The following is a 20,549-nucleotide window of genomic DNA, read 5'->3' on the forward strand; positions in this document are numbered from 1 at the left end:
AAGGTCATTAGTTCGACATTGTGGTGACAAAAATTGTTGTTTTGCGAATATAGCTGAGTCGCATAAGACGCTACATTATATCGCAATATTGCACACTGTAAAACGCATAAGATATCGCTCCAATCCAAGTAATTTAGCTTTGCAATATTGCTGCATCTTATGCGATGTAACTTGTACATTATACATGTCAATTGAGATTGCTCTTGTTTACATAGTTGATCATTGCATTGCAGACCAGCGTGGTGCAAATACAACAGCTAGGTTGACAACGAATACAACATCAGATTTCGCAAGAACATATGAATGAGCAGCTCTGGCCTTCCATTTCATTTTTGCATCACCAATTGTACGTCACAATACTCGGTTTGCAGCAGCAGCTCTCCAACAACGGTCACGCCCTTGGTCACGCCCATTGATCGTCAAATCCACGCTCCACGTGGTCCGCCAAACGTGCTCTCTGCGCTCTACGACTTCTTGAACCAACCGGTTCATTAGCGAACACCAACTTTGCATGGTCGTTTTCCGGCAATCTCGCAACATACCCAGCCCACCGTATACATACATTTATTTGTTCAACATCATTAAGATAAGACATAATCAACAATAGTACGCCACAATACTCGGTTTGTGGCTGCCGCTCTCCATCCTCGGTCGCGCCCAATGCTCGCCAAGTCACGCTCCACCTGGTCCGCCCATCGTGCTCTCTGCGCTCCACGCCTTCTTGTGCCAACCGGATCCGTTGCAAACACCAGCTTTGCAGGGTTGTTGTCCGGCATTCTTGCAACATGCCCTGCCCAACGTATCCTTCCGGCTTTGGCCACCTTCTGGATGCTGGGTTCGCCGTAAAGTGCAGCGAGCTCGTGGTTCATCCTTCTCCGCCACACACCGTTCTCCTGCACACCGCCGAAGATCGTTCTTAGCACGCGTCGCTCGAAAACTCCGAGTGCTTGTAGGTCCTCCTCGAGCATGGTCCATGTCTCGTGCCCGTAGAGGATCACCGGTCTTATTAGCGTTTTGTACATGGTGCATTTGGTGCGTGGGTGAATCTTTTTCGACCGCAGTTTCTTCTGGAGCCCGTAGTAGGCCCGACTTCCGCTGATGATGCGCCTCCGAATTTCTCGGCTCACGTTGTTGTCAGCCGTCAGTAAGGATCCGAGGTAGACGAATTCCTCCACCACCTCGAAAGTATCCCCGTCTATCGTAACATTACTACCCAGACGGATCCGGTCGTTTTCGGTTCCGCCTACCAGCATGTACTTTGTTTTTGAGGCATTCACCACCAGTCCGACCTTTGCTGCTTCGCGTTTCAGGCGGGTGTACAGTTCTGCCACCGTTCCAAATGTTCTAGCGATAATGTCCATGTCGTCCGCGAAGCACACAAATTGACCGGATTTTGTGAAAATCGTTCCCCGGCTGTTGAGCCCGGCTCGTCGCATCACACCTTCCAGCGCGATGTTGAAGAGTAGACATGAGAGTCCGTCACCTTGTCGCAGTCCCCGGCGAGAAACGAATGAACTGGATAGTTCACCCGAAACCCTTACGCAGTTTTGCACACCGTCCATCGTTGCTTTAATCAGTCTAGTCAGCTTCCCAGGAAAGCCGTTTTCGTCCATGATTCTCCATAGCTCTGCGCGGTCGATACTATCGTATGCCGCTTTGAAGTCGATGAACAGGTGGTGCGTTGGGACCTGGTATTCACGGCATTTCTGGAGGATTTGCCGTACGGTAAAGATCTGGTCCGTTGTCGACCGGCCGTCGATGAAGCCGGCTTGATAACTTCCCACGAACTCATTTGTTTTAGGTGACAGACGACGGAAGATGATCTGGGATAGCACTTTGTAGGCAGCATTCAAAATAGTGATCGCCCTGAAGTTCTCACATTCCAAATGGTCGCCTTTCTTGTGAATGGGGCAGATTACCCCTTCCTTCCACTCCTCCGGTAGCTGTTCGGTTTCCCAGATCCTGACTATCAGCCGATGCAGACAGGTGGCCAACTTTTCTGGGCCCATCTTGATGAGTTCAGCTGCGATACCATCCTTACCAGCTGCTTTGTTGGTTTTGAGCTGGTGAATGGCATCCTTAACTTCCCTCAGCGTGGGAGTTGGTTCATTTCCGTCCTCCGCTGCACTGGCGTCGTCGTTCCTTCCGTTGCCGTGGGCTCCCGTGCCTACGTTCTCCACGCCGTTCAGGTGCTGATCGAAGTGCTGCTTCCACCTTTCGATCACCTCACGTCCGTCCGTCAAGAGGCCTCCGTCTTTATCCCTGCATATTTCGGCTCGCGGCACGAAGCCGTTGCGGGATGCGTTGAGCTTCTGATAGAACTTCCGTGTTTCTTGGGAACGGCACAGCAGTTCCATTTCTTCACACTCCGCTTCTTCCAGGCGGCGCTTTTTCTCCCGAAAGAGGCGGGTCTGCTGTTTCCGCTTCTGTTTGTAACGTTCCACGTTCTGACGAGTCCCTTGCTGCAGCATTACCGCCCTCGCTGCGTTCTTCTCCTCCAAAACCGTTCTGCACTCTTCGTCGAACCATTCGTTCCGTCGATTCCGTTCCACGTACCCGATGGTGCTCTCGGCTGCGTCGTTGATGGCTGCTTTCACTGTACTCCAGCAGTCCTCTAGAGGGGCCTCATCGAGCTCGCCCTCGTCTGGCAACGCGGCTTCGAGATTCTGCGCGTATGCTGAGGCGACATCCGGTTGCTTCAGTCGCTCTAGGTTGTACCGTGGCGGTCGCCGGTACCGTACATTGCTGATGACGGAGAGTTTTGGGCGCAGTTTGACCATCACCAGATAGTGGTCGGAGTCGATGTTGGCGCCACGATACGTCCTGACGTCGATAATGTCGGAGAAGTGCCGTCCGTCAATCAGAACGTGGTCGATTTGAGATTCTGTCTGCTGTGGTGATCTCCAGGTGTAACGATAAGGGAGGCTGTGTTGGAAAAAGGTGCTACGTATGGCCATATTTTTGGAGGCGGCGAAATCAATGAGTCGTAGGCCGTTTTCGTTCGTTTGCTGGTGAGCGCTGAACTTACCAATCGTCGGTCTGAATTCCTCCTCCTGGCCTACCTGAGCGTTCAAATCTCCTATGATGATCTTGACGTCGTGGCTTGGGCAGCGATCGTACTCGCGTTCGAGCTGCGCGTAAAATGCGTCCTTGTCATCATCAGTACTTCCGGAGTGTGGGCTGTGCACGTTTATTATGCTGAAGTTGAAGAATCGGCCCTTGATCCTCAACCTGCACATTCTTTCGTCGATCGGCCACCAACCGATCACGCGCCTCTGCATATCACCCATCACGATAAAAGCTGTTCCCAGCTCGCGTGTGTTGCCGCAGCTCTGGTAAATGGTATGATTACCTCTAAACGTTCGCACCATGGATCCTGTCCAACACACCTCCTGCAGCGCTACGATGCCGAACCCGCGGTCCTTCAGTAGATCGGCGAGTATGCGGGTGCTCCCAATGAAGTTGAGAGATCGGCAGTTCCACGTACCGAGTTTCCAATCGCAAGTCCTTTTTGTTCGCTGGGGTCGTTGCCGTTGGTCTCGGTTCGTATTATTCTGTTGCTGATTTTCCGTTACAATGGTTTTTTACGGCTGGCTCGTAGGGCCTGACACCAACCCCCTACTTTCCGGAGGACCATAGTGCACAGTTGAGCTTAGAGTCCTTCCCTGGCACTCGGACGTAGATCAGCCGCCCCTAACATGGGGATCAGACGCTGTTGTGAGCCGCTCCTCCTGGAGAACAGACGCTCAGGTTTACCGGAGCAAACCCCCCCTTCCCTGTCAGCCTACGACCAAAGTTCCCACCGGGGTTGGTTACCCGATCTTCCCTAAGGTTGCTCGTAGTTTCCGGCCGGTACCGCGTGGAGGTAGGGATAGGAGTTGCTGGGCAGAGGCTAGTGGATCACAATGGGATCTGAATTGCGCAGCATACCCAGCCCACCGTATCTGATCAGCTTATTCCACATTCAGTATGTTGGGTTTACCGTAGAGTGTAGCGAGCTCATGGTTCATCCTTCGCTGCCACACACCGTTCTCTTGCTGCATGCCAACAAAAATTGTCCTTACCACTCGTCTCGCGAACAACCAAGTGCTTGTAAGTCTGCTCAAGTGTGGTCGAAGCCTTATATCCGTAGAGGACCATCAGTCTTTCCCGCGTCCTATACATGGGACGCTTGATGCAGGGGTGGAGCACGACTTCCACTGATGATGCGCCTTCGTATTTCAAGATTCACGTTGTTGTCAGTCGTAAGCAAGGAACCAAGCTGGCCGAATTCATCTACCATCTCGAAGGTATCCCCGTCTATGGTAACACTGCTGCCAAGACTTGTCCTGTCTCGCTCAGTTCCACCTACCAGCATGTACTTCGTTTTGGCCACATTCACCACCATAGTGCGAACATCTCCAATACCGTTGATTTTTAAAAAATAGAGCATCATACCTGTTCAATTATTGCATTGAACATGCAACTCATTGGATTGGATCCAACCCGGGAGCTTCTTGACAGCTGCCGAACAACGTCAGCGTACCTAAAAATTTTGGTCCGGGTGGTACTGTCAGATTCGAAGCGGCAAGCACTACTTTTGAAAAGGACGATAACCGACAATAACAAATCGCACAACAAATATTAAAACATTAAACTGAAACCCTTATTTGTTGTTTCGGCTTTTTTTGTGGTAGATTAATGCAAATTACGTGCGGCATGATGAATTTGTGTACTAGAAGCGAACATTGTATTTATAAAACGGGTAAAGGCAAAATAGTCGGCTTTCATAAAATTAATAAGAAACTCATGTTTTCTTCTGGTGCGGTTATTAAGCACCAGCAAGTAATTGATTAGGTTACTTATGAAAACATTTTGCAGCTACGCATCTGGTGGCAAAGCCAAAATGGAAGTTAAAATAATCATTTGCAGATTTTTTTTCGAGTTTGATCTTCGGTTTAGTCTAGCATGCGTAGTCACCAATAAATTGCAAGACCGTTTAAACATGCGCTTTTAATACATTTCTTACAACAAATAAAAAAGAAAAATCAAAATAATTTCAATTCAATGAAAATTAGTTTTTGCGCTTCTGTTGAATACGTCCTTTTGATACGAAACGCTAGCCTCTTGTTGGCTTCCACTCACCACGAAACAAAAAGGTGTTTTCGCATGGACAAAAATTGTTGCGTCAGTGAAGGATGGACCCGTTGTTTACGAACAGTAGCGACATCTGCGATTTGCAAGTAGGTACGCGAAACTGAGCTCAACTGTCAAGTTACGGGGGGGTTGATTGGATCATTACATTGAGCCATGTCGGCCTGTTAATCTCAAGCCTACAAAATTCATACCGTAATCCTTCTAGAGATCCAACACAAAAAAAAAACTCTTCATGGTTTGAACATGACTCAAAGGACACGGTTCGATTCGGTCTCACCGGAAGCACCCCACCTGCATATGTGGATATTACTTTGGAAATGCTTCGCGTCAACACCTAGGACATAATACTCTGTCTATAGGTATCAGCAGAACCACGCCGTATAGCCGCAGAAAAAAAGCAGCAGCAGTTCATCATTGAATTCGCCGTGGGTTTTGTTTCGTTCGAGAGCAGAATGCTTCTGTTATCGGACCTGGACCACGTTGACGACGACGACGGACCGGACGAGAAGCTCAATTCGAGCGAGCAGTCTCCTGAAAGCACCGGCAAGTGGCCACAATAGTTCCGATGCATATCGAGCCAGACAAAACAAAAAAAAATATATGGAAAGACTGCTGATGCAGCAGTACTAGATCACATAAGTCGTCCCGTGGAATTCGTTCGTTGGGCATGTGGTGAGCCTTTTGCTTAGTTACGATGGCGACGACGACGATGCAGGCAGCCAACAATAACAGCAGCAAGCAGAATACAGTTGACTTCACCGTGTGGAAACGATTGAGCGCCATCTTTTGTGTTCCCCTGCGCTGCTGGCTGAAATGGTAATGGTGCAGGTCTATTCAGAAGGAATCCGTCCTATTTTCTCCTAGCACAGTGCAATATCTGTTGTATGTGAGTGGATGTGATGTGGATGGAACGGAAAAGCGGAAACTGGCTCACACATTTTAGAGCTAAAATATTACAAAGTGTTTTTTAATTAACATCCGCCATCATTTCGCGTGGAACAATGCATTTGTCAGCGCTTTGGATCGAGTGAACCATGGCAAGGGAGAGAGGGAGAGGAGTTGGTGGATGGTTGAATCACAGGCAATGAACTATTGCCATCATAGCCGTCGTTCGTTGTTGGCATCATAGCAGCGGCAGCGTGTGCCGTTCGTTCATGGTGACAACAATACAATCCATGCCTAGCTCTGAATGCTGCCCAGCAGGGGTGTGAAACTAGTTTAGTGCTAGGAGATTGGCTCGATGGGAAACAATGGCCTGGCAGAAACCGGTAGTGAAGATGATGATTTTTACACAGTCGAACTGAAGTTCACTATTTGTATGTTTAGCTGATAAAATACATTTTTGAATTTAATTCTCAAATCCAACAATCATTCATCATTCAATAATCATGAATACTAAATCAGTTTTGTTGATACTGGCAGCACTACTGAATACGCTCTGACGACTACTGGCGAGAACCATTTTAGTCGGGTTGCTATCCGACATCCTGATGACGTGACCCGCCCACCGTAGCCTCCCGATTTTCGCGGTGTCGGCGATGGGTGGTTCTCTCAACAGCTGATGCAGCTCCTGTTTCATTCGCCTTCTCCAAGTCCCGTCTTTCATCTGCACTCCGCCGTAGATGATACACATCACCTTCCGTTCGAAAACTCCAAGGACGCGTTGATCCTCTGCACGTAGAGTCCATGTTCCGTGCCAATAGAGGACTACCGGTCTAATCAGCGTTTTGTAGATAGTTACCTTCGTGTGACGACGAACTTTGTACGATCGTAGAGTTCTGCGGAGTTCAAAGTAAGAACGATTTCCTGCCACAATGCGCCTCTGAATTTCTCTGCTGGTGTCGTTGTCGGCGGTCACTAGCGAGCCCAAGTACACGAACTCCTCAACCGCCTCGATTTCATCACCGTCGATATAAATTCGGGGTGGAGGGCGCGGTGATTGCTCCCTGGAGCCCTTCGCCATCATGTACTTTGTCTTCGACACATAAATTACTAATCGCATTCACCTGGCTTCATTCTTTAGTCGGATGTGCGTTTCCGCCATCGTCTCAAAGTTGCGAGATTTTATGTCAATAACATCAGCGAAACCAAGCAGCTGAACGGACTTCGTGAAAATCGTACCACAGACAAACAGACATATTTTGAAATATTGTAACCGTTCGTAAACTGTTCACGAGGAATTGTAAAAACGCGGTGGCTTAAGCGCCACTCTCAAAGAGAGACCACCGGTCGTGTTTAGTTTTGCCCGACTTTGCTAGAGACTTTCTCACTCAGGGACGGTTTTGAACGGTTCATGGAAATAACGGCAGAATTTCTTCGAAACCGCAAACTAAACTCCAACTCTTTCACAGGCTAAAAGAACTTATGGAAAATCGGAAGGGATGCTTACTCATACGAGCGAAAACGGAATCAAAACGAAACGGACTGTAGTGAGTATGTACACTCAGAAATAAAAGTATACACGGAATTACTTTTATTTATGCATTTTGTATTCGCATCTCTCTCACTCCCTTTCTGTTTTCATGCTATCTGCCGTTTAGCCTGGGTTGAAGCGAAGTGATTTGTCAACCCAGACGAAGCAGCGGATAGCATGAAAACGGAAAGTGAGTGAGAGAGATGCGGATACAAAATGCATAAAAAATAGTAATTCCGTGTATACATTTATTTCTGAGTGTATATTAAAAAGCAATGTAAAACGTAACGGAACTGAACTAATTTTCAAAACTTTAACTATTTATTTTAGCAACTTCATTCGTATTGGACGGGATAATTACGTACGGAATGGAAAAAGAGCAAACATGGCTATGTAACTAAAAGCTCTTTACATACCTGCGCAGGTTTTGGAGTTGCGATGCTCGATGACGGGGTGGCGTAGCTCAACGACTCGACGATGGTGACTACCTCGGTGTTCGACAATGGCGACAGCAGAATGGCGACTGCCGACGAGTCCGTGCTGCGATTTGGCGCGCAGCGTCGACAAAGGGACCCGTGTGCAGTATGGCCGAACTACCGGTGCGAAGGGAGTGGCGGCTGGACGGAAGCTTCCGATTATTGGACGAACGAGAGGGCTTCGGCGGATGCCGAGCGATTCCCGGGATGGTCTTTATCCGGTCAATAAAGGGGCAAATAGAGCCCAGCGACCCGGCTTCGCGTACTATGCTTCCAGCTATGACCGAGCGGGGAATGCCGCGACCTCTATCTTCCTGGATACGGACCGGGTTCGTGACGTGCAATTGGCGACACGCTGCTACGAACCGACTCGTTAATTCCGGCCCACGGGGTGTAACGGAAAAGGGCCTTACCGGTAATTGGCGGCCGACGGGAATACTTCGCTACTGAGATGGTTGAGCGACTTCACTCGCGCCTCCGTTTGACTGCCTTCTGGAAGGCGGGCCTTTGCTGGGCACACGGGTCGAAACGATGACTCACGGACGAAACTGGCGGTTCAATCCGCCTACGAAACCCCGATTCGGCGAGGGATACCGCCGAACGACGACGAAAAAACCAGCCGTACGAAAAAAGCGCTAGGCGTTACACGTCCAACAGGAATTTATGTTAATCTTAAGCACGTTTAATTGAATTATCAAAAAATTACCTTTTTTCGTAGTTCAATTTCTTCGAGAAATAAATCAATTGCAGAAATCACATAGAAATACGTTTAACATCACTTATAACTTTTTTAAACTCACTCACTACTTTTACCTTTGAAATTCGAGAATAACTTTCACCAAAAACTCAACTAGACTTCAATTCACTTTAAACTGACTTAAACTCAACTCAAACTCAAATCAAACTTGGTAGATACTTCGAATTTAATTCGCGCACTTCTGTCTTCAAGCCGATCTTGTAGCGAAATGATCGATTTGAAGCAATCGTTGCGCTAAGAAACTGTGCCGCTTTTCAAAAGTCCCACTATTGAATTCGATGACTATTATTAAAAATCGCGCCAACATTTTCTGCATGGCGATTTTCATGCATGGCGACAAATTTGCAGTATGACTGTAATTTGCCAGAAAGTAGATACGCGCCATTCGCATTATGCTATAAAAGTTCAAATCACGTAAGCTTTTACAAACGCTACGACATACATGAGCATAAGTAACAGGCATGGACCAATTTTACGAACAAATAAAATATTTCTTTATCGTTAACATTAATACAACACAAATTGAAATAAATTTTATTCTATTTATTTGTTTTATTCCATTAAATTTAACTAAAAAACGCAAAACGTTACAATATGAAAGAAGAAATTTGTTTCAAAAACATCGTGTGGCATCTCACTAGCACCCTCTATAATGCTTAATCCGAAGCATTCATTTACAGGTGTTGTTTCCCTCAGCTCGAGGTAACAATTAAGCAGGGGATGACTCCCCCGTGGCGTCAACCATTCATAAAACATGATTGAAGGTTCATGATAGAGTCATTTGATGTAAACGTTGGTTGGCGTCGCGTTAATTTCTCTCCAAAATTGAGAGGTGTTGTAGGCACAACAGCGCCACCATGATACATGTGAACACAGTCCGAACAACACTTTACTTTCAAAATGACCGTTCAATCGTGCGACGATTGCGATTTAAGGACAAACGTCTTGAAATCCTGCATCTACAGTTCATCAGAACTTCAGCCGTACAAATCTCAAGAAGCAAACTTTAAACAACAGTGCATTTCATTATTCTGTTCTTGCTCACTTGTAATAAGCTTAAAATAGGAAGATCAGGTGCGCTGGTTTTGTTTACGAAGAGATTTGTGCGCTCAAAATCGTGAGTAGGTGAAAAAGTCGGCCATTGTGGCGGCCATTTTGGGATTCTAACAAGTCTGTCCTTAAGTACTATGGCTGTTTGTCTGTGATCGTACCATTCGTATATAACCTCGCTCTTCTTATTAAACCCTCAAAAGCAAGGTTAAACAGCAAGCACGAAAAACCATCACCTTGCCGTAACCCTCTGCGAGATTCGAAGAGACTCGAGAGCAATGATGCAAATTATCACCTCACTAGTGCTCATCACAACTCATCAACTGTATATTTATCGCGTGCGATTGAACTGTGCACTGGTCAGCGATGACCAGCAGCAAAGAGTTGGCAAAACGAACATGATGTAAATCACAAACGATTTCGCACACATCTGACCGTGCCGCCACACGCTCGACCGAACAGCCGAACCATACCGAATAGGTTGGTTTGCGAAGCTACGGCACGAACGCTCGACACGCACACAGAAGCAACATTCGCATGTACCGATACCATACTAATAAAGCTTCCAGCCAACGATGCTTCGCGATAAGCTGTCGAAAAGCATCGAAAGCGATGAAAAGAGATGCTTGGCTAGAACGCAACAGCTCAACGGTGAAAAGGAAGAGTCAACTATGCTGATCAGTGTTGAGTCCGTTCGTGTGCTACTCGTATGGGAGGTTGATTGAATAAAGCGAGGATGGGTAAAAACGTATTCGTTGTCGAAAGCAAATCGCATCATTTCGCGAATGTTTTCATCAAATAGCAAGCTTGCTCGAGAGTTTCCCTGATACTCGAATTACGCACATCACTCGATCTATCGTCGCCTTGATTAATCGAATCAGTTTATCCGGGAACCTGTATTCGTGCACAATCTGCCACAGCTGACCACGATCGATTGTGTCATACGCCAATTTAAAATCGATGAACAAGTGATGTGTGGGCACGTTGTATTCGCGGCATTTCTGCTACACCTGACGGTTGGAAAATATCTGGTCCGTTCGCCTGATATTGCCCCACGAACTCTCTTGCAATCGGTGATAGACGGAGGCATACATTTTGAGAGAGTATCTTGCAGGCAGCGCTCAGTAGTAAGATCGCGCGATAGTTACGTCGCAACTTGTCGCCCTTTGTTTTTAGATGGGACACACGATACCTTCCATCCATTCATGCCCCTAAATCTTGGTAATGGCCCAGTGTAGTGCTCTCACCAGTGCTTCTCCACCGTATTTTAGTAACTCGCTTGGTAGTTGATCTGCTCCTGCAGCTTTGATGTTTTTTAACCGGCCAACCTCCCCCTCAATCTCTTGGCCCCTAAACTGGGAATCTTTCGTCCTGCGCACGTACTCCTAGATCTGTTACCACGCCACCTTCGGTGCAGGCATCGTCGCCATTGAAGTGCTTATCGTAATGCTGCCGCCACCTCTCGACCACCTCACGCTTGCTCGTGAGAAGATCTCCGTGATTGTCTCGGCACATGTCGGCTTGTGACACAAAGTCTCTGCGCGAGCGGTTTAGCTGCTTCTCGTAGAACTTCCGTGTGTCCTTAGCGCGGTACAGCTCTTCCATCGCTTCGCGATCTCGTTCTTCCTGCTGGTGCTTCTTCATCCGTAAGACTGAGTTCTGCCTGTTCCGCGCCTGTTCATAACGTGCCTCATTCGCCCTCGTACGGTGTTGCAGCATTCTCGTCCATGCTGAATTCTTCTCGTTTTTCAACTGTTCACATTCGCCGTCGTACCAGTCGTTTCTGTGATTAGGAGTTTCGAAGCCTAGTACTGCAGCCGAGGTTCTACCTATGGCAGATTGGATATCCCTCCAGTCATCTTCAAGTGTAGCTGTGCCAAGCTCCTGTTCTGTTGGTAGGGCCACTGTTAGCTGCTGCGCCTAGTCTTGAGCCTCTTCTACGTTACGCAGCTGCTCGATGTTGAGCCGCGGCGTTCGACTTCGACGCGTGGTAATAACTGTCGAAGATTTAAAGCGCATGCATACAGCGACTAGGCAGTGATAAAAATCTACTTTCGCACTGCGGTATGTGCGGATATTGGTTAAATCCGTGAAGAATTTACCGTCGATTAAAACATGGTCGGTTTGGTTTTCTGTTTGATGGTTGGGTGATCTCCAGGTGGCTTTGTGGATATCTTTGCGGAGGAAGAAAGTACTTCGGGCTACTATACCACGAGAGGCTGCTAAGCTTACGCATCGCTGGCTGTTATCATTAGATACGCGTGCAACGGTAGGCAAATCATCTCCATCTGTGTGCCTCCAATCACTTCTTTTACCGAATTTGCACCGGAACATCCAGCATACACTGATCGGTTAGTGCAAATTACAGATTCCTCTTCCAGAACCTTGCACTCGATCACCACCTCCTATGAAAGAGCCCTCACGTTAACATCGCTTCCCAGGGACTTCGCGACGAGTTCCCGGTATAGTCAAACTCTTGACAGCTGGATCTTTCTTCAGCTCGAAGATCATATCGCTCTTCTGCGTGCACAGTGTTTTAAACCACGTTCTCGCCCAACTCCTTCAGCTCCGTATCCTCATTTATCTTCCCGAAAAGCGCAGTGTACGTTGTTTTGACGCTCGCTTTGACAATGAGGGCATCACTCTTGCTCTTCCCCCTAGGGAGCCGGACGTTTCCCTTTCTATTTCGGTTCCGTCTTCCTTTCCATTATCTCCTTCGTCACCTGCTGGCTTTCAACGGTGCGCCATCCATTGTTTCTTCCATCGTTCCTGTGATTGTCAGCGGGCGTCTGCGTGTTCTTTTGTTGCTTCGGAGCTTCCTCATCTCCAGGCGTGTCTCTTCCTCTTTTCTCCGAGCCGTGACTCTTAGGCGTCTCCAGAGTTTACACTGCAGCCCTTCCTGTGACTTCCGTCAGAGCCTTCTCAGCCGTTTCTGCTCTCATTCTCGGCGCTCCTTGCTCTCAATCGTCAGCTATTGCAGCACCTTTTTCCTCACATCACCCAGACCTGACTCTGGAGCAGCGCTGCTCCTCATGGTCGGTGTGAACTCTCGCTGGTTTGAAGACCCAAGCTCATGTTGATTTCCTTGGAACTCTTTCCGTATCGTGCTACTGCTTGCAATCGCTGCGATTTCCAGCGGTGCCAGTGGTGATCTCTGCATCTCATCGTTTCTTCAGAACGCGTTCGTGCTCTGTTCGACTTCGGTACTTGTTGGATTCTCCATTTAGTTGGGTCCTCACTCCGGGTCGCTATCTCCACTCGCAAACCGCATCCACCCACGCACATCAACACCCTATCACAGGGGTTCTCAAACTTTTCCAGCTTGCGACCCACTTTTGATTGTTATAGAATTTGGCGACTCACTAGCACGTATTTTCATAATCTACTTAATACTTAACCTTACTTTCTTTGATTTTCTGTGATCTTTTCGTAATCCCTTTCATCAAACTGTTTGAATGAATTTGAGATAAGTTTTCAAGTTTCTGATGGTTAAAAAGTTTCTGATGGCAAAAAAATAAAAATTTTTGTTGTTTTTTACCATACTGAATTCATTGAGTAATACAAATAGCTCAATTTCAGCACAATTTTCTGAAACACCCAACTATTTTATTGTTCTGATAAAGAACAAGGCTGTGCTGGATTTCTGCAAAATATTATTGAAAGTTCATCAATTTGTTTTGCTGATATTTGCTTTACTGTAAGCGTTTGGTGTACAGTCTGGCTCCATGCAACACCATAAAAATCACTATAGTAATCAAAATCAGAAGTTAAAAATAAAAAAAAAATCTACAGAGATTATCAAACGTTCGTTGGTTTCTTATCGAATTTTGTAAATTGTTTCTGATTTTTTATATTTCAAATCTTTCTGAAATGCCAATTGCGACGTGTAAGGAAAGACAAACAGACGTAACATTCCAAGTGTTCCCATCGTATTCCGATTCAAGGGTTTTCAATAATTCAATAGTTGGACAACCGCCTATCCGTGGCGATCGCATAGCTTTTGTTCGAGTTTGATGTTTGCCAACTACTGCCACCTAGTTCATGGTTGGCCATACTCAGTCCTTTTAGCATTGAGCGAATATATTTTCGTGAGTATGATTTGAACCGAAAAATGTTGAAAGTGTTACGTCTGGTTGTCTGTTGAGTAAGTCTAACTGAAAATGCAAGCTGCAAGCAACATCTTGTACTCATTTTTAGTACACAAGAAAAATTAAAAATTTCACCAGAATCTTAAAACTTCTGATTGAAGACTCATAGTTCCAGACTCGATTCCACAACGCAGAATAGGATTAAGGAGATACCTAATTTCTTGAAATAACTCTGCTGATTTTGTTAGAGAGTATATGTTTAATGGAAAATGGCTAAAACTATCTTTTGTCATAATCTAATTGAGACATTTATTACAATATCGCCCAAGGCTTCGCGACCCACCACAAATCAGTCCACGACCCACCAGAAACGCCGCCCTATCAGAAGGAGCAATTTTCGGGCTATCTGTCATCAGGAAAATCAGGATTTTTTCAGAAATTTATCCAAAAATTCTCGCAAAATGCCCTCTAAAGTTCCTCAGATATTCCTCTAAGAGTTCCGTGGGAGTTCGTCCAGTAGTTCCGTAGGAATATCTTCAAGAGATTCTAGGGAATTCTTGTATGATTTCCCCAGAAACTCCTCCAGGAGTACCCTCTGGGGAGCCCTTACATGAGTTCCTTTTGGGGAATCCCTCCAGGAGTTTCACGGGCATTTATGGAAGTTACCCAAGAATTCTCACAGAATTCTCTGAAAATTCCTCCAGAGGGTCCTCGGGAATTCCTCCAAGAGCTGCCTCGAAATTCTTAAGGAAATTCCTCAAAAATTCTTCGAGAAATTCTTCGGGAATTTCCCTAGAAGTTATTCGGGAATTCCCACATAAGTCCTCAGGGTCTCTCCAGGTGTTCCTTGGGAAGTACTGCACAAACTCCCTGGGAATTCCTTCAAGAGTTTCTAGAGAATTCCCACAGAAATTCTCTGGAAACTCCTTCAGGAGTTCCCTGATAATTCTTCCAAGAGTTCCACAGGAATTTCTCAATAAGTTCCCTAGAAATTCATCCAGGAGTGCTCCGGGATTTTCTTAAGGGGTTCTTCGGGAATACCTCTAACAGTTGTACAGTAGTTCCTTCGCAGGAATTACAGAGAAATTCCTGGAAAGATTCCCAAAGATCTCCTGCAGGAATTCCCGAAAAACTCCTAGATGATCCCGGAAACTTCTGGATCTATTGGATCTGGATCTTCAAGGATTTTTTTTTTCGGGAAATCCCTGGAAAAATTCTTTAGGAGCACCTGGGTGAATTTCCGAGGAATTCCTGGAGGAAATTTCCGGAGAGCTCATGAACGTGTTTTTGAGAGCTTCTGGATTTGGGATCTCTTGGATGAATTACTGAAGAACTTCCGGATTAATTCCCGGGAGACTCCTGGAGGAATGCCCGAGGAAATACTTGAAGGAACTCCCCTGGAACTCTTGGAGAAATACCCGGGGAACTCCTGGATGAACTCCTTGGGATTCTCTTGAAGGCATTTATGGGTAACCAATCAAGGAATTCTCAGCGAAATCTGGGATGAATTTCCAAGGAACTCGTGGAAGAATTTCCCGGAGAACTCCTGGATGAATTCTCATCAAACTTCTGGAAGAATTTCCAAGGATCTACTCATGAAACTACTGTAGGAATTATCACGGTTCTCCAGGAGAAATTCCTCGGAGATCTCTTGGATGAATTCCGTATGAACTCCTGCAAGAATTTCCAGGGAACTACTGCAAGAATTATCGGGGATCTCCTGAAGAAATTCCCGGAAAACTCCTGGACGACCTCCCGGGGAACTCCTGGAGGAATTTCCAACGAAATTTTGGAGGAATTCCGGAGAACTTATAGAATAATTACCAGGAAACTCCCGGAAGAATTCCCGGGAAACTCCTCGAGGAACGCCGAGCAAATTCCAGCAGGAACTCCTGGGTAACACATTATCGTATCTCGTTACGGAGTTCCTGACGAACTCCTGGAGGAATTTCTGGAGAACTTCTGGATAAATTCCCGGGGAACTCTCGGTCCATGAAGGAATAAAAAAAACTTCAGGAAGAATTCTCCGATTGATTGATTGATTTGTCTTTATTAAAGAGACTTTCAGCCCTTGGCTGGTTCGTCTCTATTCAGAATTCTCCGAGAACTCTTTGAAGAATTCCCAGCGAATTCCTGATGAAATTGCTGGGGATCTCAAGGAGGATTTCTCCTGGAGAAGTTCCTGACGAACTCCAGGAGAAATTTCCGGAGAACTTCAGGATTAATTATCGAGGAACTCCCGGAAGAATTACCGAGGAACTGCTGTTAGAAATCCCGAGGAACTCCTGAAAGAATTCCTTAAGAACTCCCTTGAGCTACCGGGAAAAACCTGGAGGAATTCTCGGAACTCCTGGAGCAATTTCCGGTAACTCCTGGAAGAATTATCGGTGATCTCGTGGATGAACTCCTGATCAACTCCAGTAGGAATTTCTGGAGAACTTCTGGATAAATTCCCGGAGAACTCCTGGATGAATTCCCAGGAAACTCCTGTAGGAATTCCCAGAGAACCCTGCAGGAAATTCTGGGGATCATCTGGAGGGATTCCCGAGAAATTCTTGGAAGAATTCCTGAGGAAGTCCTGGAAGATTTCCAAAGAATCTCCTGGAAGAAATTCCGAGCAACTCCTGGAGAAATTTCCAGGGAACTCTAGGAAGAATTCCCGAGGTCTCCTCCAGCGAAATATTGGAAGAATTCCTGGATGAATTCCGAAGATTTCCTGAAAAACCTCCCGGGCAATATCTGGAGAAATTCCCAGGAAGTCCTGGAAAATTATCGAGGATCTCCTGGAGAAATTCCTGGCGAACTTCTGGAGGAATTTTTGGGCATCTTCTTTAGGAATTCCCGAGAAACTCGTATAAGAATTCCTGAGGAGCTCCTGGAAAATTTTCCGAGGAGCTACTAGATGAAATCCCGAGGAACTCCTGAAAAAAAAAATCCCAAGCAACTCCTAGGAGAATTCCTGAGGAACTCCTGGAGGAATTCACGAGGAACTAACTAAAAAATGTTCAAAGAACTCCTGGAGGAATTCCCGTGGAACTTCGGGAGTTATATCCGCGGCCCTCCTTTAGAAATTTCTGATGAACAGATTGAAGAATTCCCATGGAAGAATTCCTAGCAGGGAACTCCCTAGGTACCCTGGAGAAATTCTCATGGAAATCCTGAGGGAATTACCAGGGAACTTCTGGAGGAATTCCGAGCGAGCTGCTGGAGGAATTCTCGTGGAACAACTGGAGAAATTACCGAGGAAGTCTTGATGAGATTTCTTGATGATAACTCCTGGAGGAATTCCAATGAAACTCCTAGAACGATTCCCGGGAAGTTTTTTTTGTAGATCTTCCGGTGAACTCCTGGAAAAGAAGTTGCCAGGATTTGCTGTGAAAATTGCCAAGGATCTTCTGAAAGAATTTCCGAGGAAGTTCTTAAGGATGTTATGCTGGTTCGACTGTGATTGGAGATCAGAGATAGATTCAGCTATGCAGTGTTGTTTTAGTGGAAATGTCGCACTAAATTAAATAGTTTGTTCCACTAAAACAAGACAGCAAAGCCGAAACCATCTCTGTTGTTGATAATTTTTCGAGGATTTCCTGGAAGTATTCCCGTGGAACTTCAGGAGGAATTTAAAAAAAAAATCTGGGTTAATTCCCAACGATCTCCTGGAGGAAATCTCAAAAAGATCCTAGATGTATTTCCGATGACCTCTCGAGATAACTCACTCTCCTTTTCTCTTTCCCTTTTCTTATACATCTTCCCAGGAAACCCAATCGGATTCCCAGTCGGTGACGTTACGGGGCGTAACCCGCGACCTGACCGGGCAGTTTCAGTGCGAAGTGTCCGAAGATGCACCGCTCTTCCATACGGACATCCGGTCCGCCAAAATGCAAGTGGTCGAACTGCCCAAAGAGGACCCGCAGATGCAGCTGGAGAAAACGCACATTACCACCGGGGACAGCTTCCGGGCCATCTGTACCGTTGGGACATCTTTTCCGTCGGCCAACATTACCTGGTACATCAACTCGAAGAAGGTGAGTGTTTCGTTGACTTTGGTCCTACACACGGTATCAACGACAGTCTAAAACTACCGGATTACTGAATTTCCTCATATTCTCTCCCATCCCACCAGATCCACCGATCGCCCTACCAACGGATCACGTACCGCACGTTCGAGGGAACTCCCACATTCTCCTCGCTGGACATGTACCCGCACAGCCAAGTCCTGCAGGACATCTACCAAACGATGCCCCCGATGCAAACCAGCCTGGCGATAATGTGCGAGATCTCCATTCTGCACATCTACACCAAAAGTGTCCACAAGATGCTCATCGTGAGCGATCTGGTGACGACGGTTTCGCCCTCGCTGCTCGGGCTGGACGGGTCGCACAACCGACGGAACGGCGATCCGGACAATTCGGCCTTGACGGTAAGCGGGGATGCTCCGGCTGCCGCGTATGGGAGCAGTAGCACGGTAATGGGGTTAGTGTTGGCGCTAGTTGTGTTGTGCCGACACCACTACTGTTCGAAAGGGGGCCGAGGGTTGTGATGGGCTTAAAGGGGACGGTCGTCGGTGGGTGTACATAAATTTAGGGAATGTTGAGTTAGACGAAGGCAGTGTATGACACACAGCAAGTCTTGGAACTTGAAAACACATTATATTTATACAGAAACCATATAGGAGAATGGATTCGGCGCTAGGGGAAGGACGCAAACCTGTTGAAATGTACATGTAATATATATGTATTTGAGCTTTTTTACCAAGGCGTATTGCTTTAACAAAGAATCGATTGCGCGGGATTAGGTGTTTGATGTGGAATATGGTTTGAAAGTGCGGTTTTGCAATGCTTTGGTTCTGACAAAAGATGACAAAAGAAACTTCAGGAGAAATCGCTGAATGATCTTCATAAAGAGCCCCTAAACAAACTCCTGGAGGGATCTCCGAGGGACGTCTTGGAAGAATCCCAGAAGGAACTCCCGGAGGCATCCCTGAGGGAGTTCCTTGAGGAATCCCTGAGGGAGTTCCTTTAGGAATCCCTGAGAGAGTTCCTTGAGGAATCCCTGAGGGAGTTCCTTGAGGAATCCCTGAGGGAGTTCCTGGAGGAATCCCAGAGGGAGTTCCTTGAGGAATCCCTGCGGGAGTTCCTTGAGGAATCCCTGCGGGAGTTCCTTGAGAAATCCCTGCGGGAGTTCCTTGAGGAATCCCTGCGGGAGTTCCTTGAGGAATCCCTGCGGGAGTTCCTTGAGGAATCCCAGAGGGAGTTCCTGGAGGAATCCCTGAGGGAGTTCCTGGAGGAATCCCTGAGGGAGTTCCTGGAGGAATCCCTGAGGGAGTTCCTGGAGGAATCCCTGAGGGAGTTCCTGGAGGAATCCCTGAGGGAGTTCCTGGAGGAATCCCTGAGGGAGTTCCTGGAGGAATCCCTGAGGGAGTTCCTGGAGGAATCCCTGAGGGAGTTCCTGGAGGAATCCCTGAGGGAGTTCCTGGAGGAATCCCTGAGGGAGTTCCTGGAGGAATCCCTGAGGGAGTTCCTGGAGGAATCCCTGAGGGAGTTCCTGGAGGAATCCCTGAGGGAGTTCCTGGAGGAATCCCTGAGGGAGTTCCTGGAGGAATCCCTGAGGGAGTTCCTGGAGGAATCCCTGAGGGAGTTCCTGGAGGAATCCCTGAGGGAGTTCCTGGAGGAATCCCTGAGGGAGTTCCTGGAGGAATCCCTGAGGGAGTTCCTGGAGGAATCCCTGAGGGAGTTCCTGGAGGAATCCCTGAGGGAGTTCCTGGAGGAATCCCTGAGGGAGTTCCTGGAGGAATCCCTGAGGGAGTTCCTGGAGGAATCCCTGAGGGAGTTCCTGGAGGAATCCCTGAGGGAGTTCCTGGAGGAATCCATAAGGGAGTTCCTGGAGGAATCCCTGAGGGAGTTCCTGGAGGAATCCCTGCGGGAGTTCCTGGAGGAATCCCTGCGGGAGTTCCTGGAGGAATCCCTGCGGGAGTTCCTGGAGGAATCCCTGAGAGAGTTCCTGGAGGAATCCCTGAGAGAGTTCCTGGAGGAATCCCTGAGAGAGTTCCTGGAGGAATCCCTGAGAGAGTTCCTGGAGGAATCCCTGAGGGAGTTCCTGGAGGAATCCCTGAGGGAGTTCCTGGAGGAATCCCTGCGGGAGTTCCTGGAGGAATCCCTGCGGGAGTTCCTGGAGGAATCCCTGCGGGAGTTCCTGGAGGAATCCCTGAGAGAGTTCCTGGAGGAATCCCTGAGAGAGTTCCTGGAGGAATCCCTGAGGGAGTTCCTGGAGGAATCCCTGAGGGAGTCCCTGGAGGAATCCCTGAGGGAGTTCCTGGAGGAATCCCTGAGGGAGTTCCTGGAGGAATCCATAAGGGAGTTCCTGGAGGAATCCCTGAGGGAGTTCCTGGAGGAATCCCTGAGGGAGTTCCTGGAGGAATCCATAAGGGAGTTCCTGGAGGAATCCCTGAGGGAGTTCCTGGAGGAATCCCTGCGGGAGTTCCTGGAGGAATCCCTGCGGGAGTTCCTGGAGGAATCCCTGCGGGAGTTCCTGGAGGAATCCCTGAGAGAGTTCCTGGAGGAATCCCTGAGAGAGTTCCTGGAGGAATCCCTGAGAGAGTTCCTGGAGGAATCCCTGAGGGAGTTCCTGGAGGA

The 20,549-nt window shown here is 47.4% G+C and overlaps 1 protein-coding gene across 2 annotated transcripts in view; it reads left to right on the top strand.

The window, feature by feature from the left end:
• LOC109398559 (uncharacterized) overlaps positions 1–18,821 on the top strand; it is a 553,507-nt gene extending 534,686 nt beyond the window's left edge. For both annotated transcript variants that reach the window (XM_062847204.1, XM_062847205.1), the window contains exons 6-7: positions 17,673–17,942; positions 18,041–18,821. In XM_062847204.1, coding sequence (XP_062703188.1) covers positions 17,673–17,942; positions 18,041–18,457 — 687 coding nt within the window. In that variant the 3' untranslated portion in view covers positions 18,458–18,821. The remainder of the gene's footprint in view (positions 1–17,672; positions 17,943–18,040) is intronic.
• Positions 18,822–20,549: the final 1,728 nt, after the last annotated feature.

The sequence above is a fragment of the Aedes albopictus genome, chromosome 1 (assembly GCF_035046485.1).
Source record: "Aedes albopictus strain Foshan chromosome 1, AalbF5, whole genome shotgun sequence".
Classification (NCBI taxonomy): domain Eukaryota; kingdom Metazoa; phylum Arthropoda; class Insecta; order Diptera; family Culicidae; genus Aedes; species Aedes albopictus.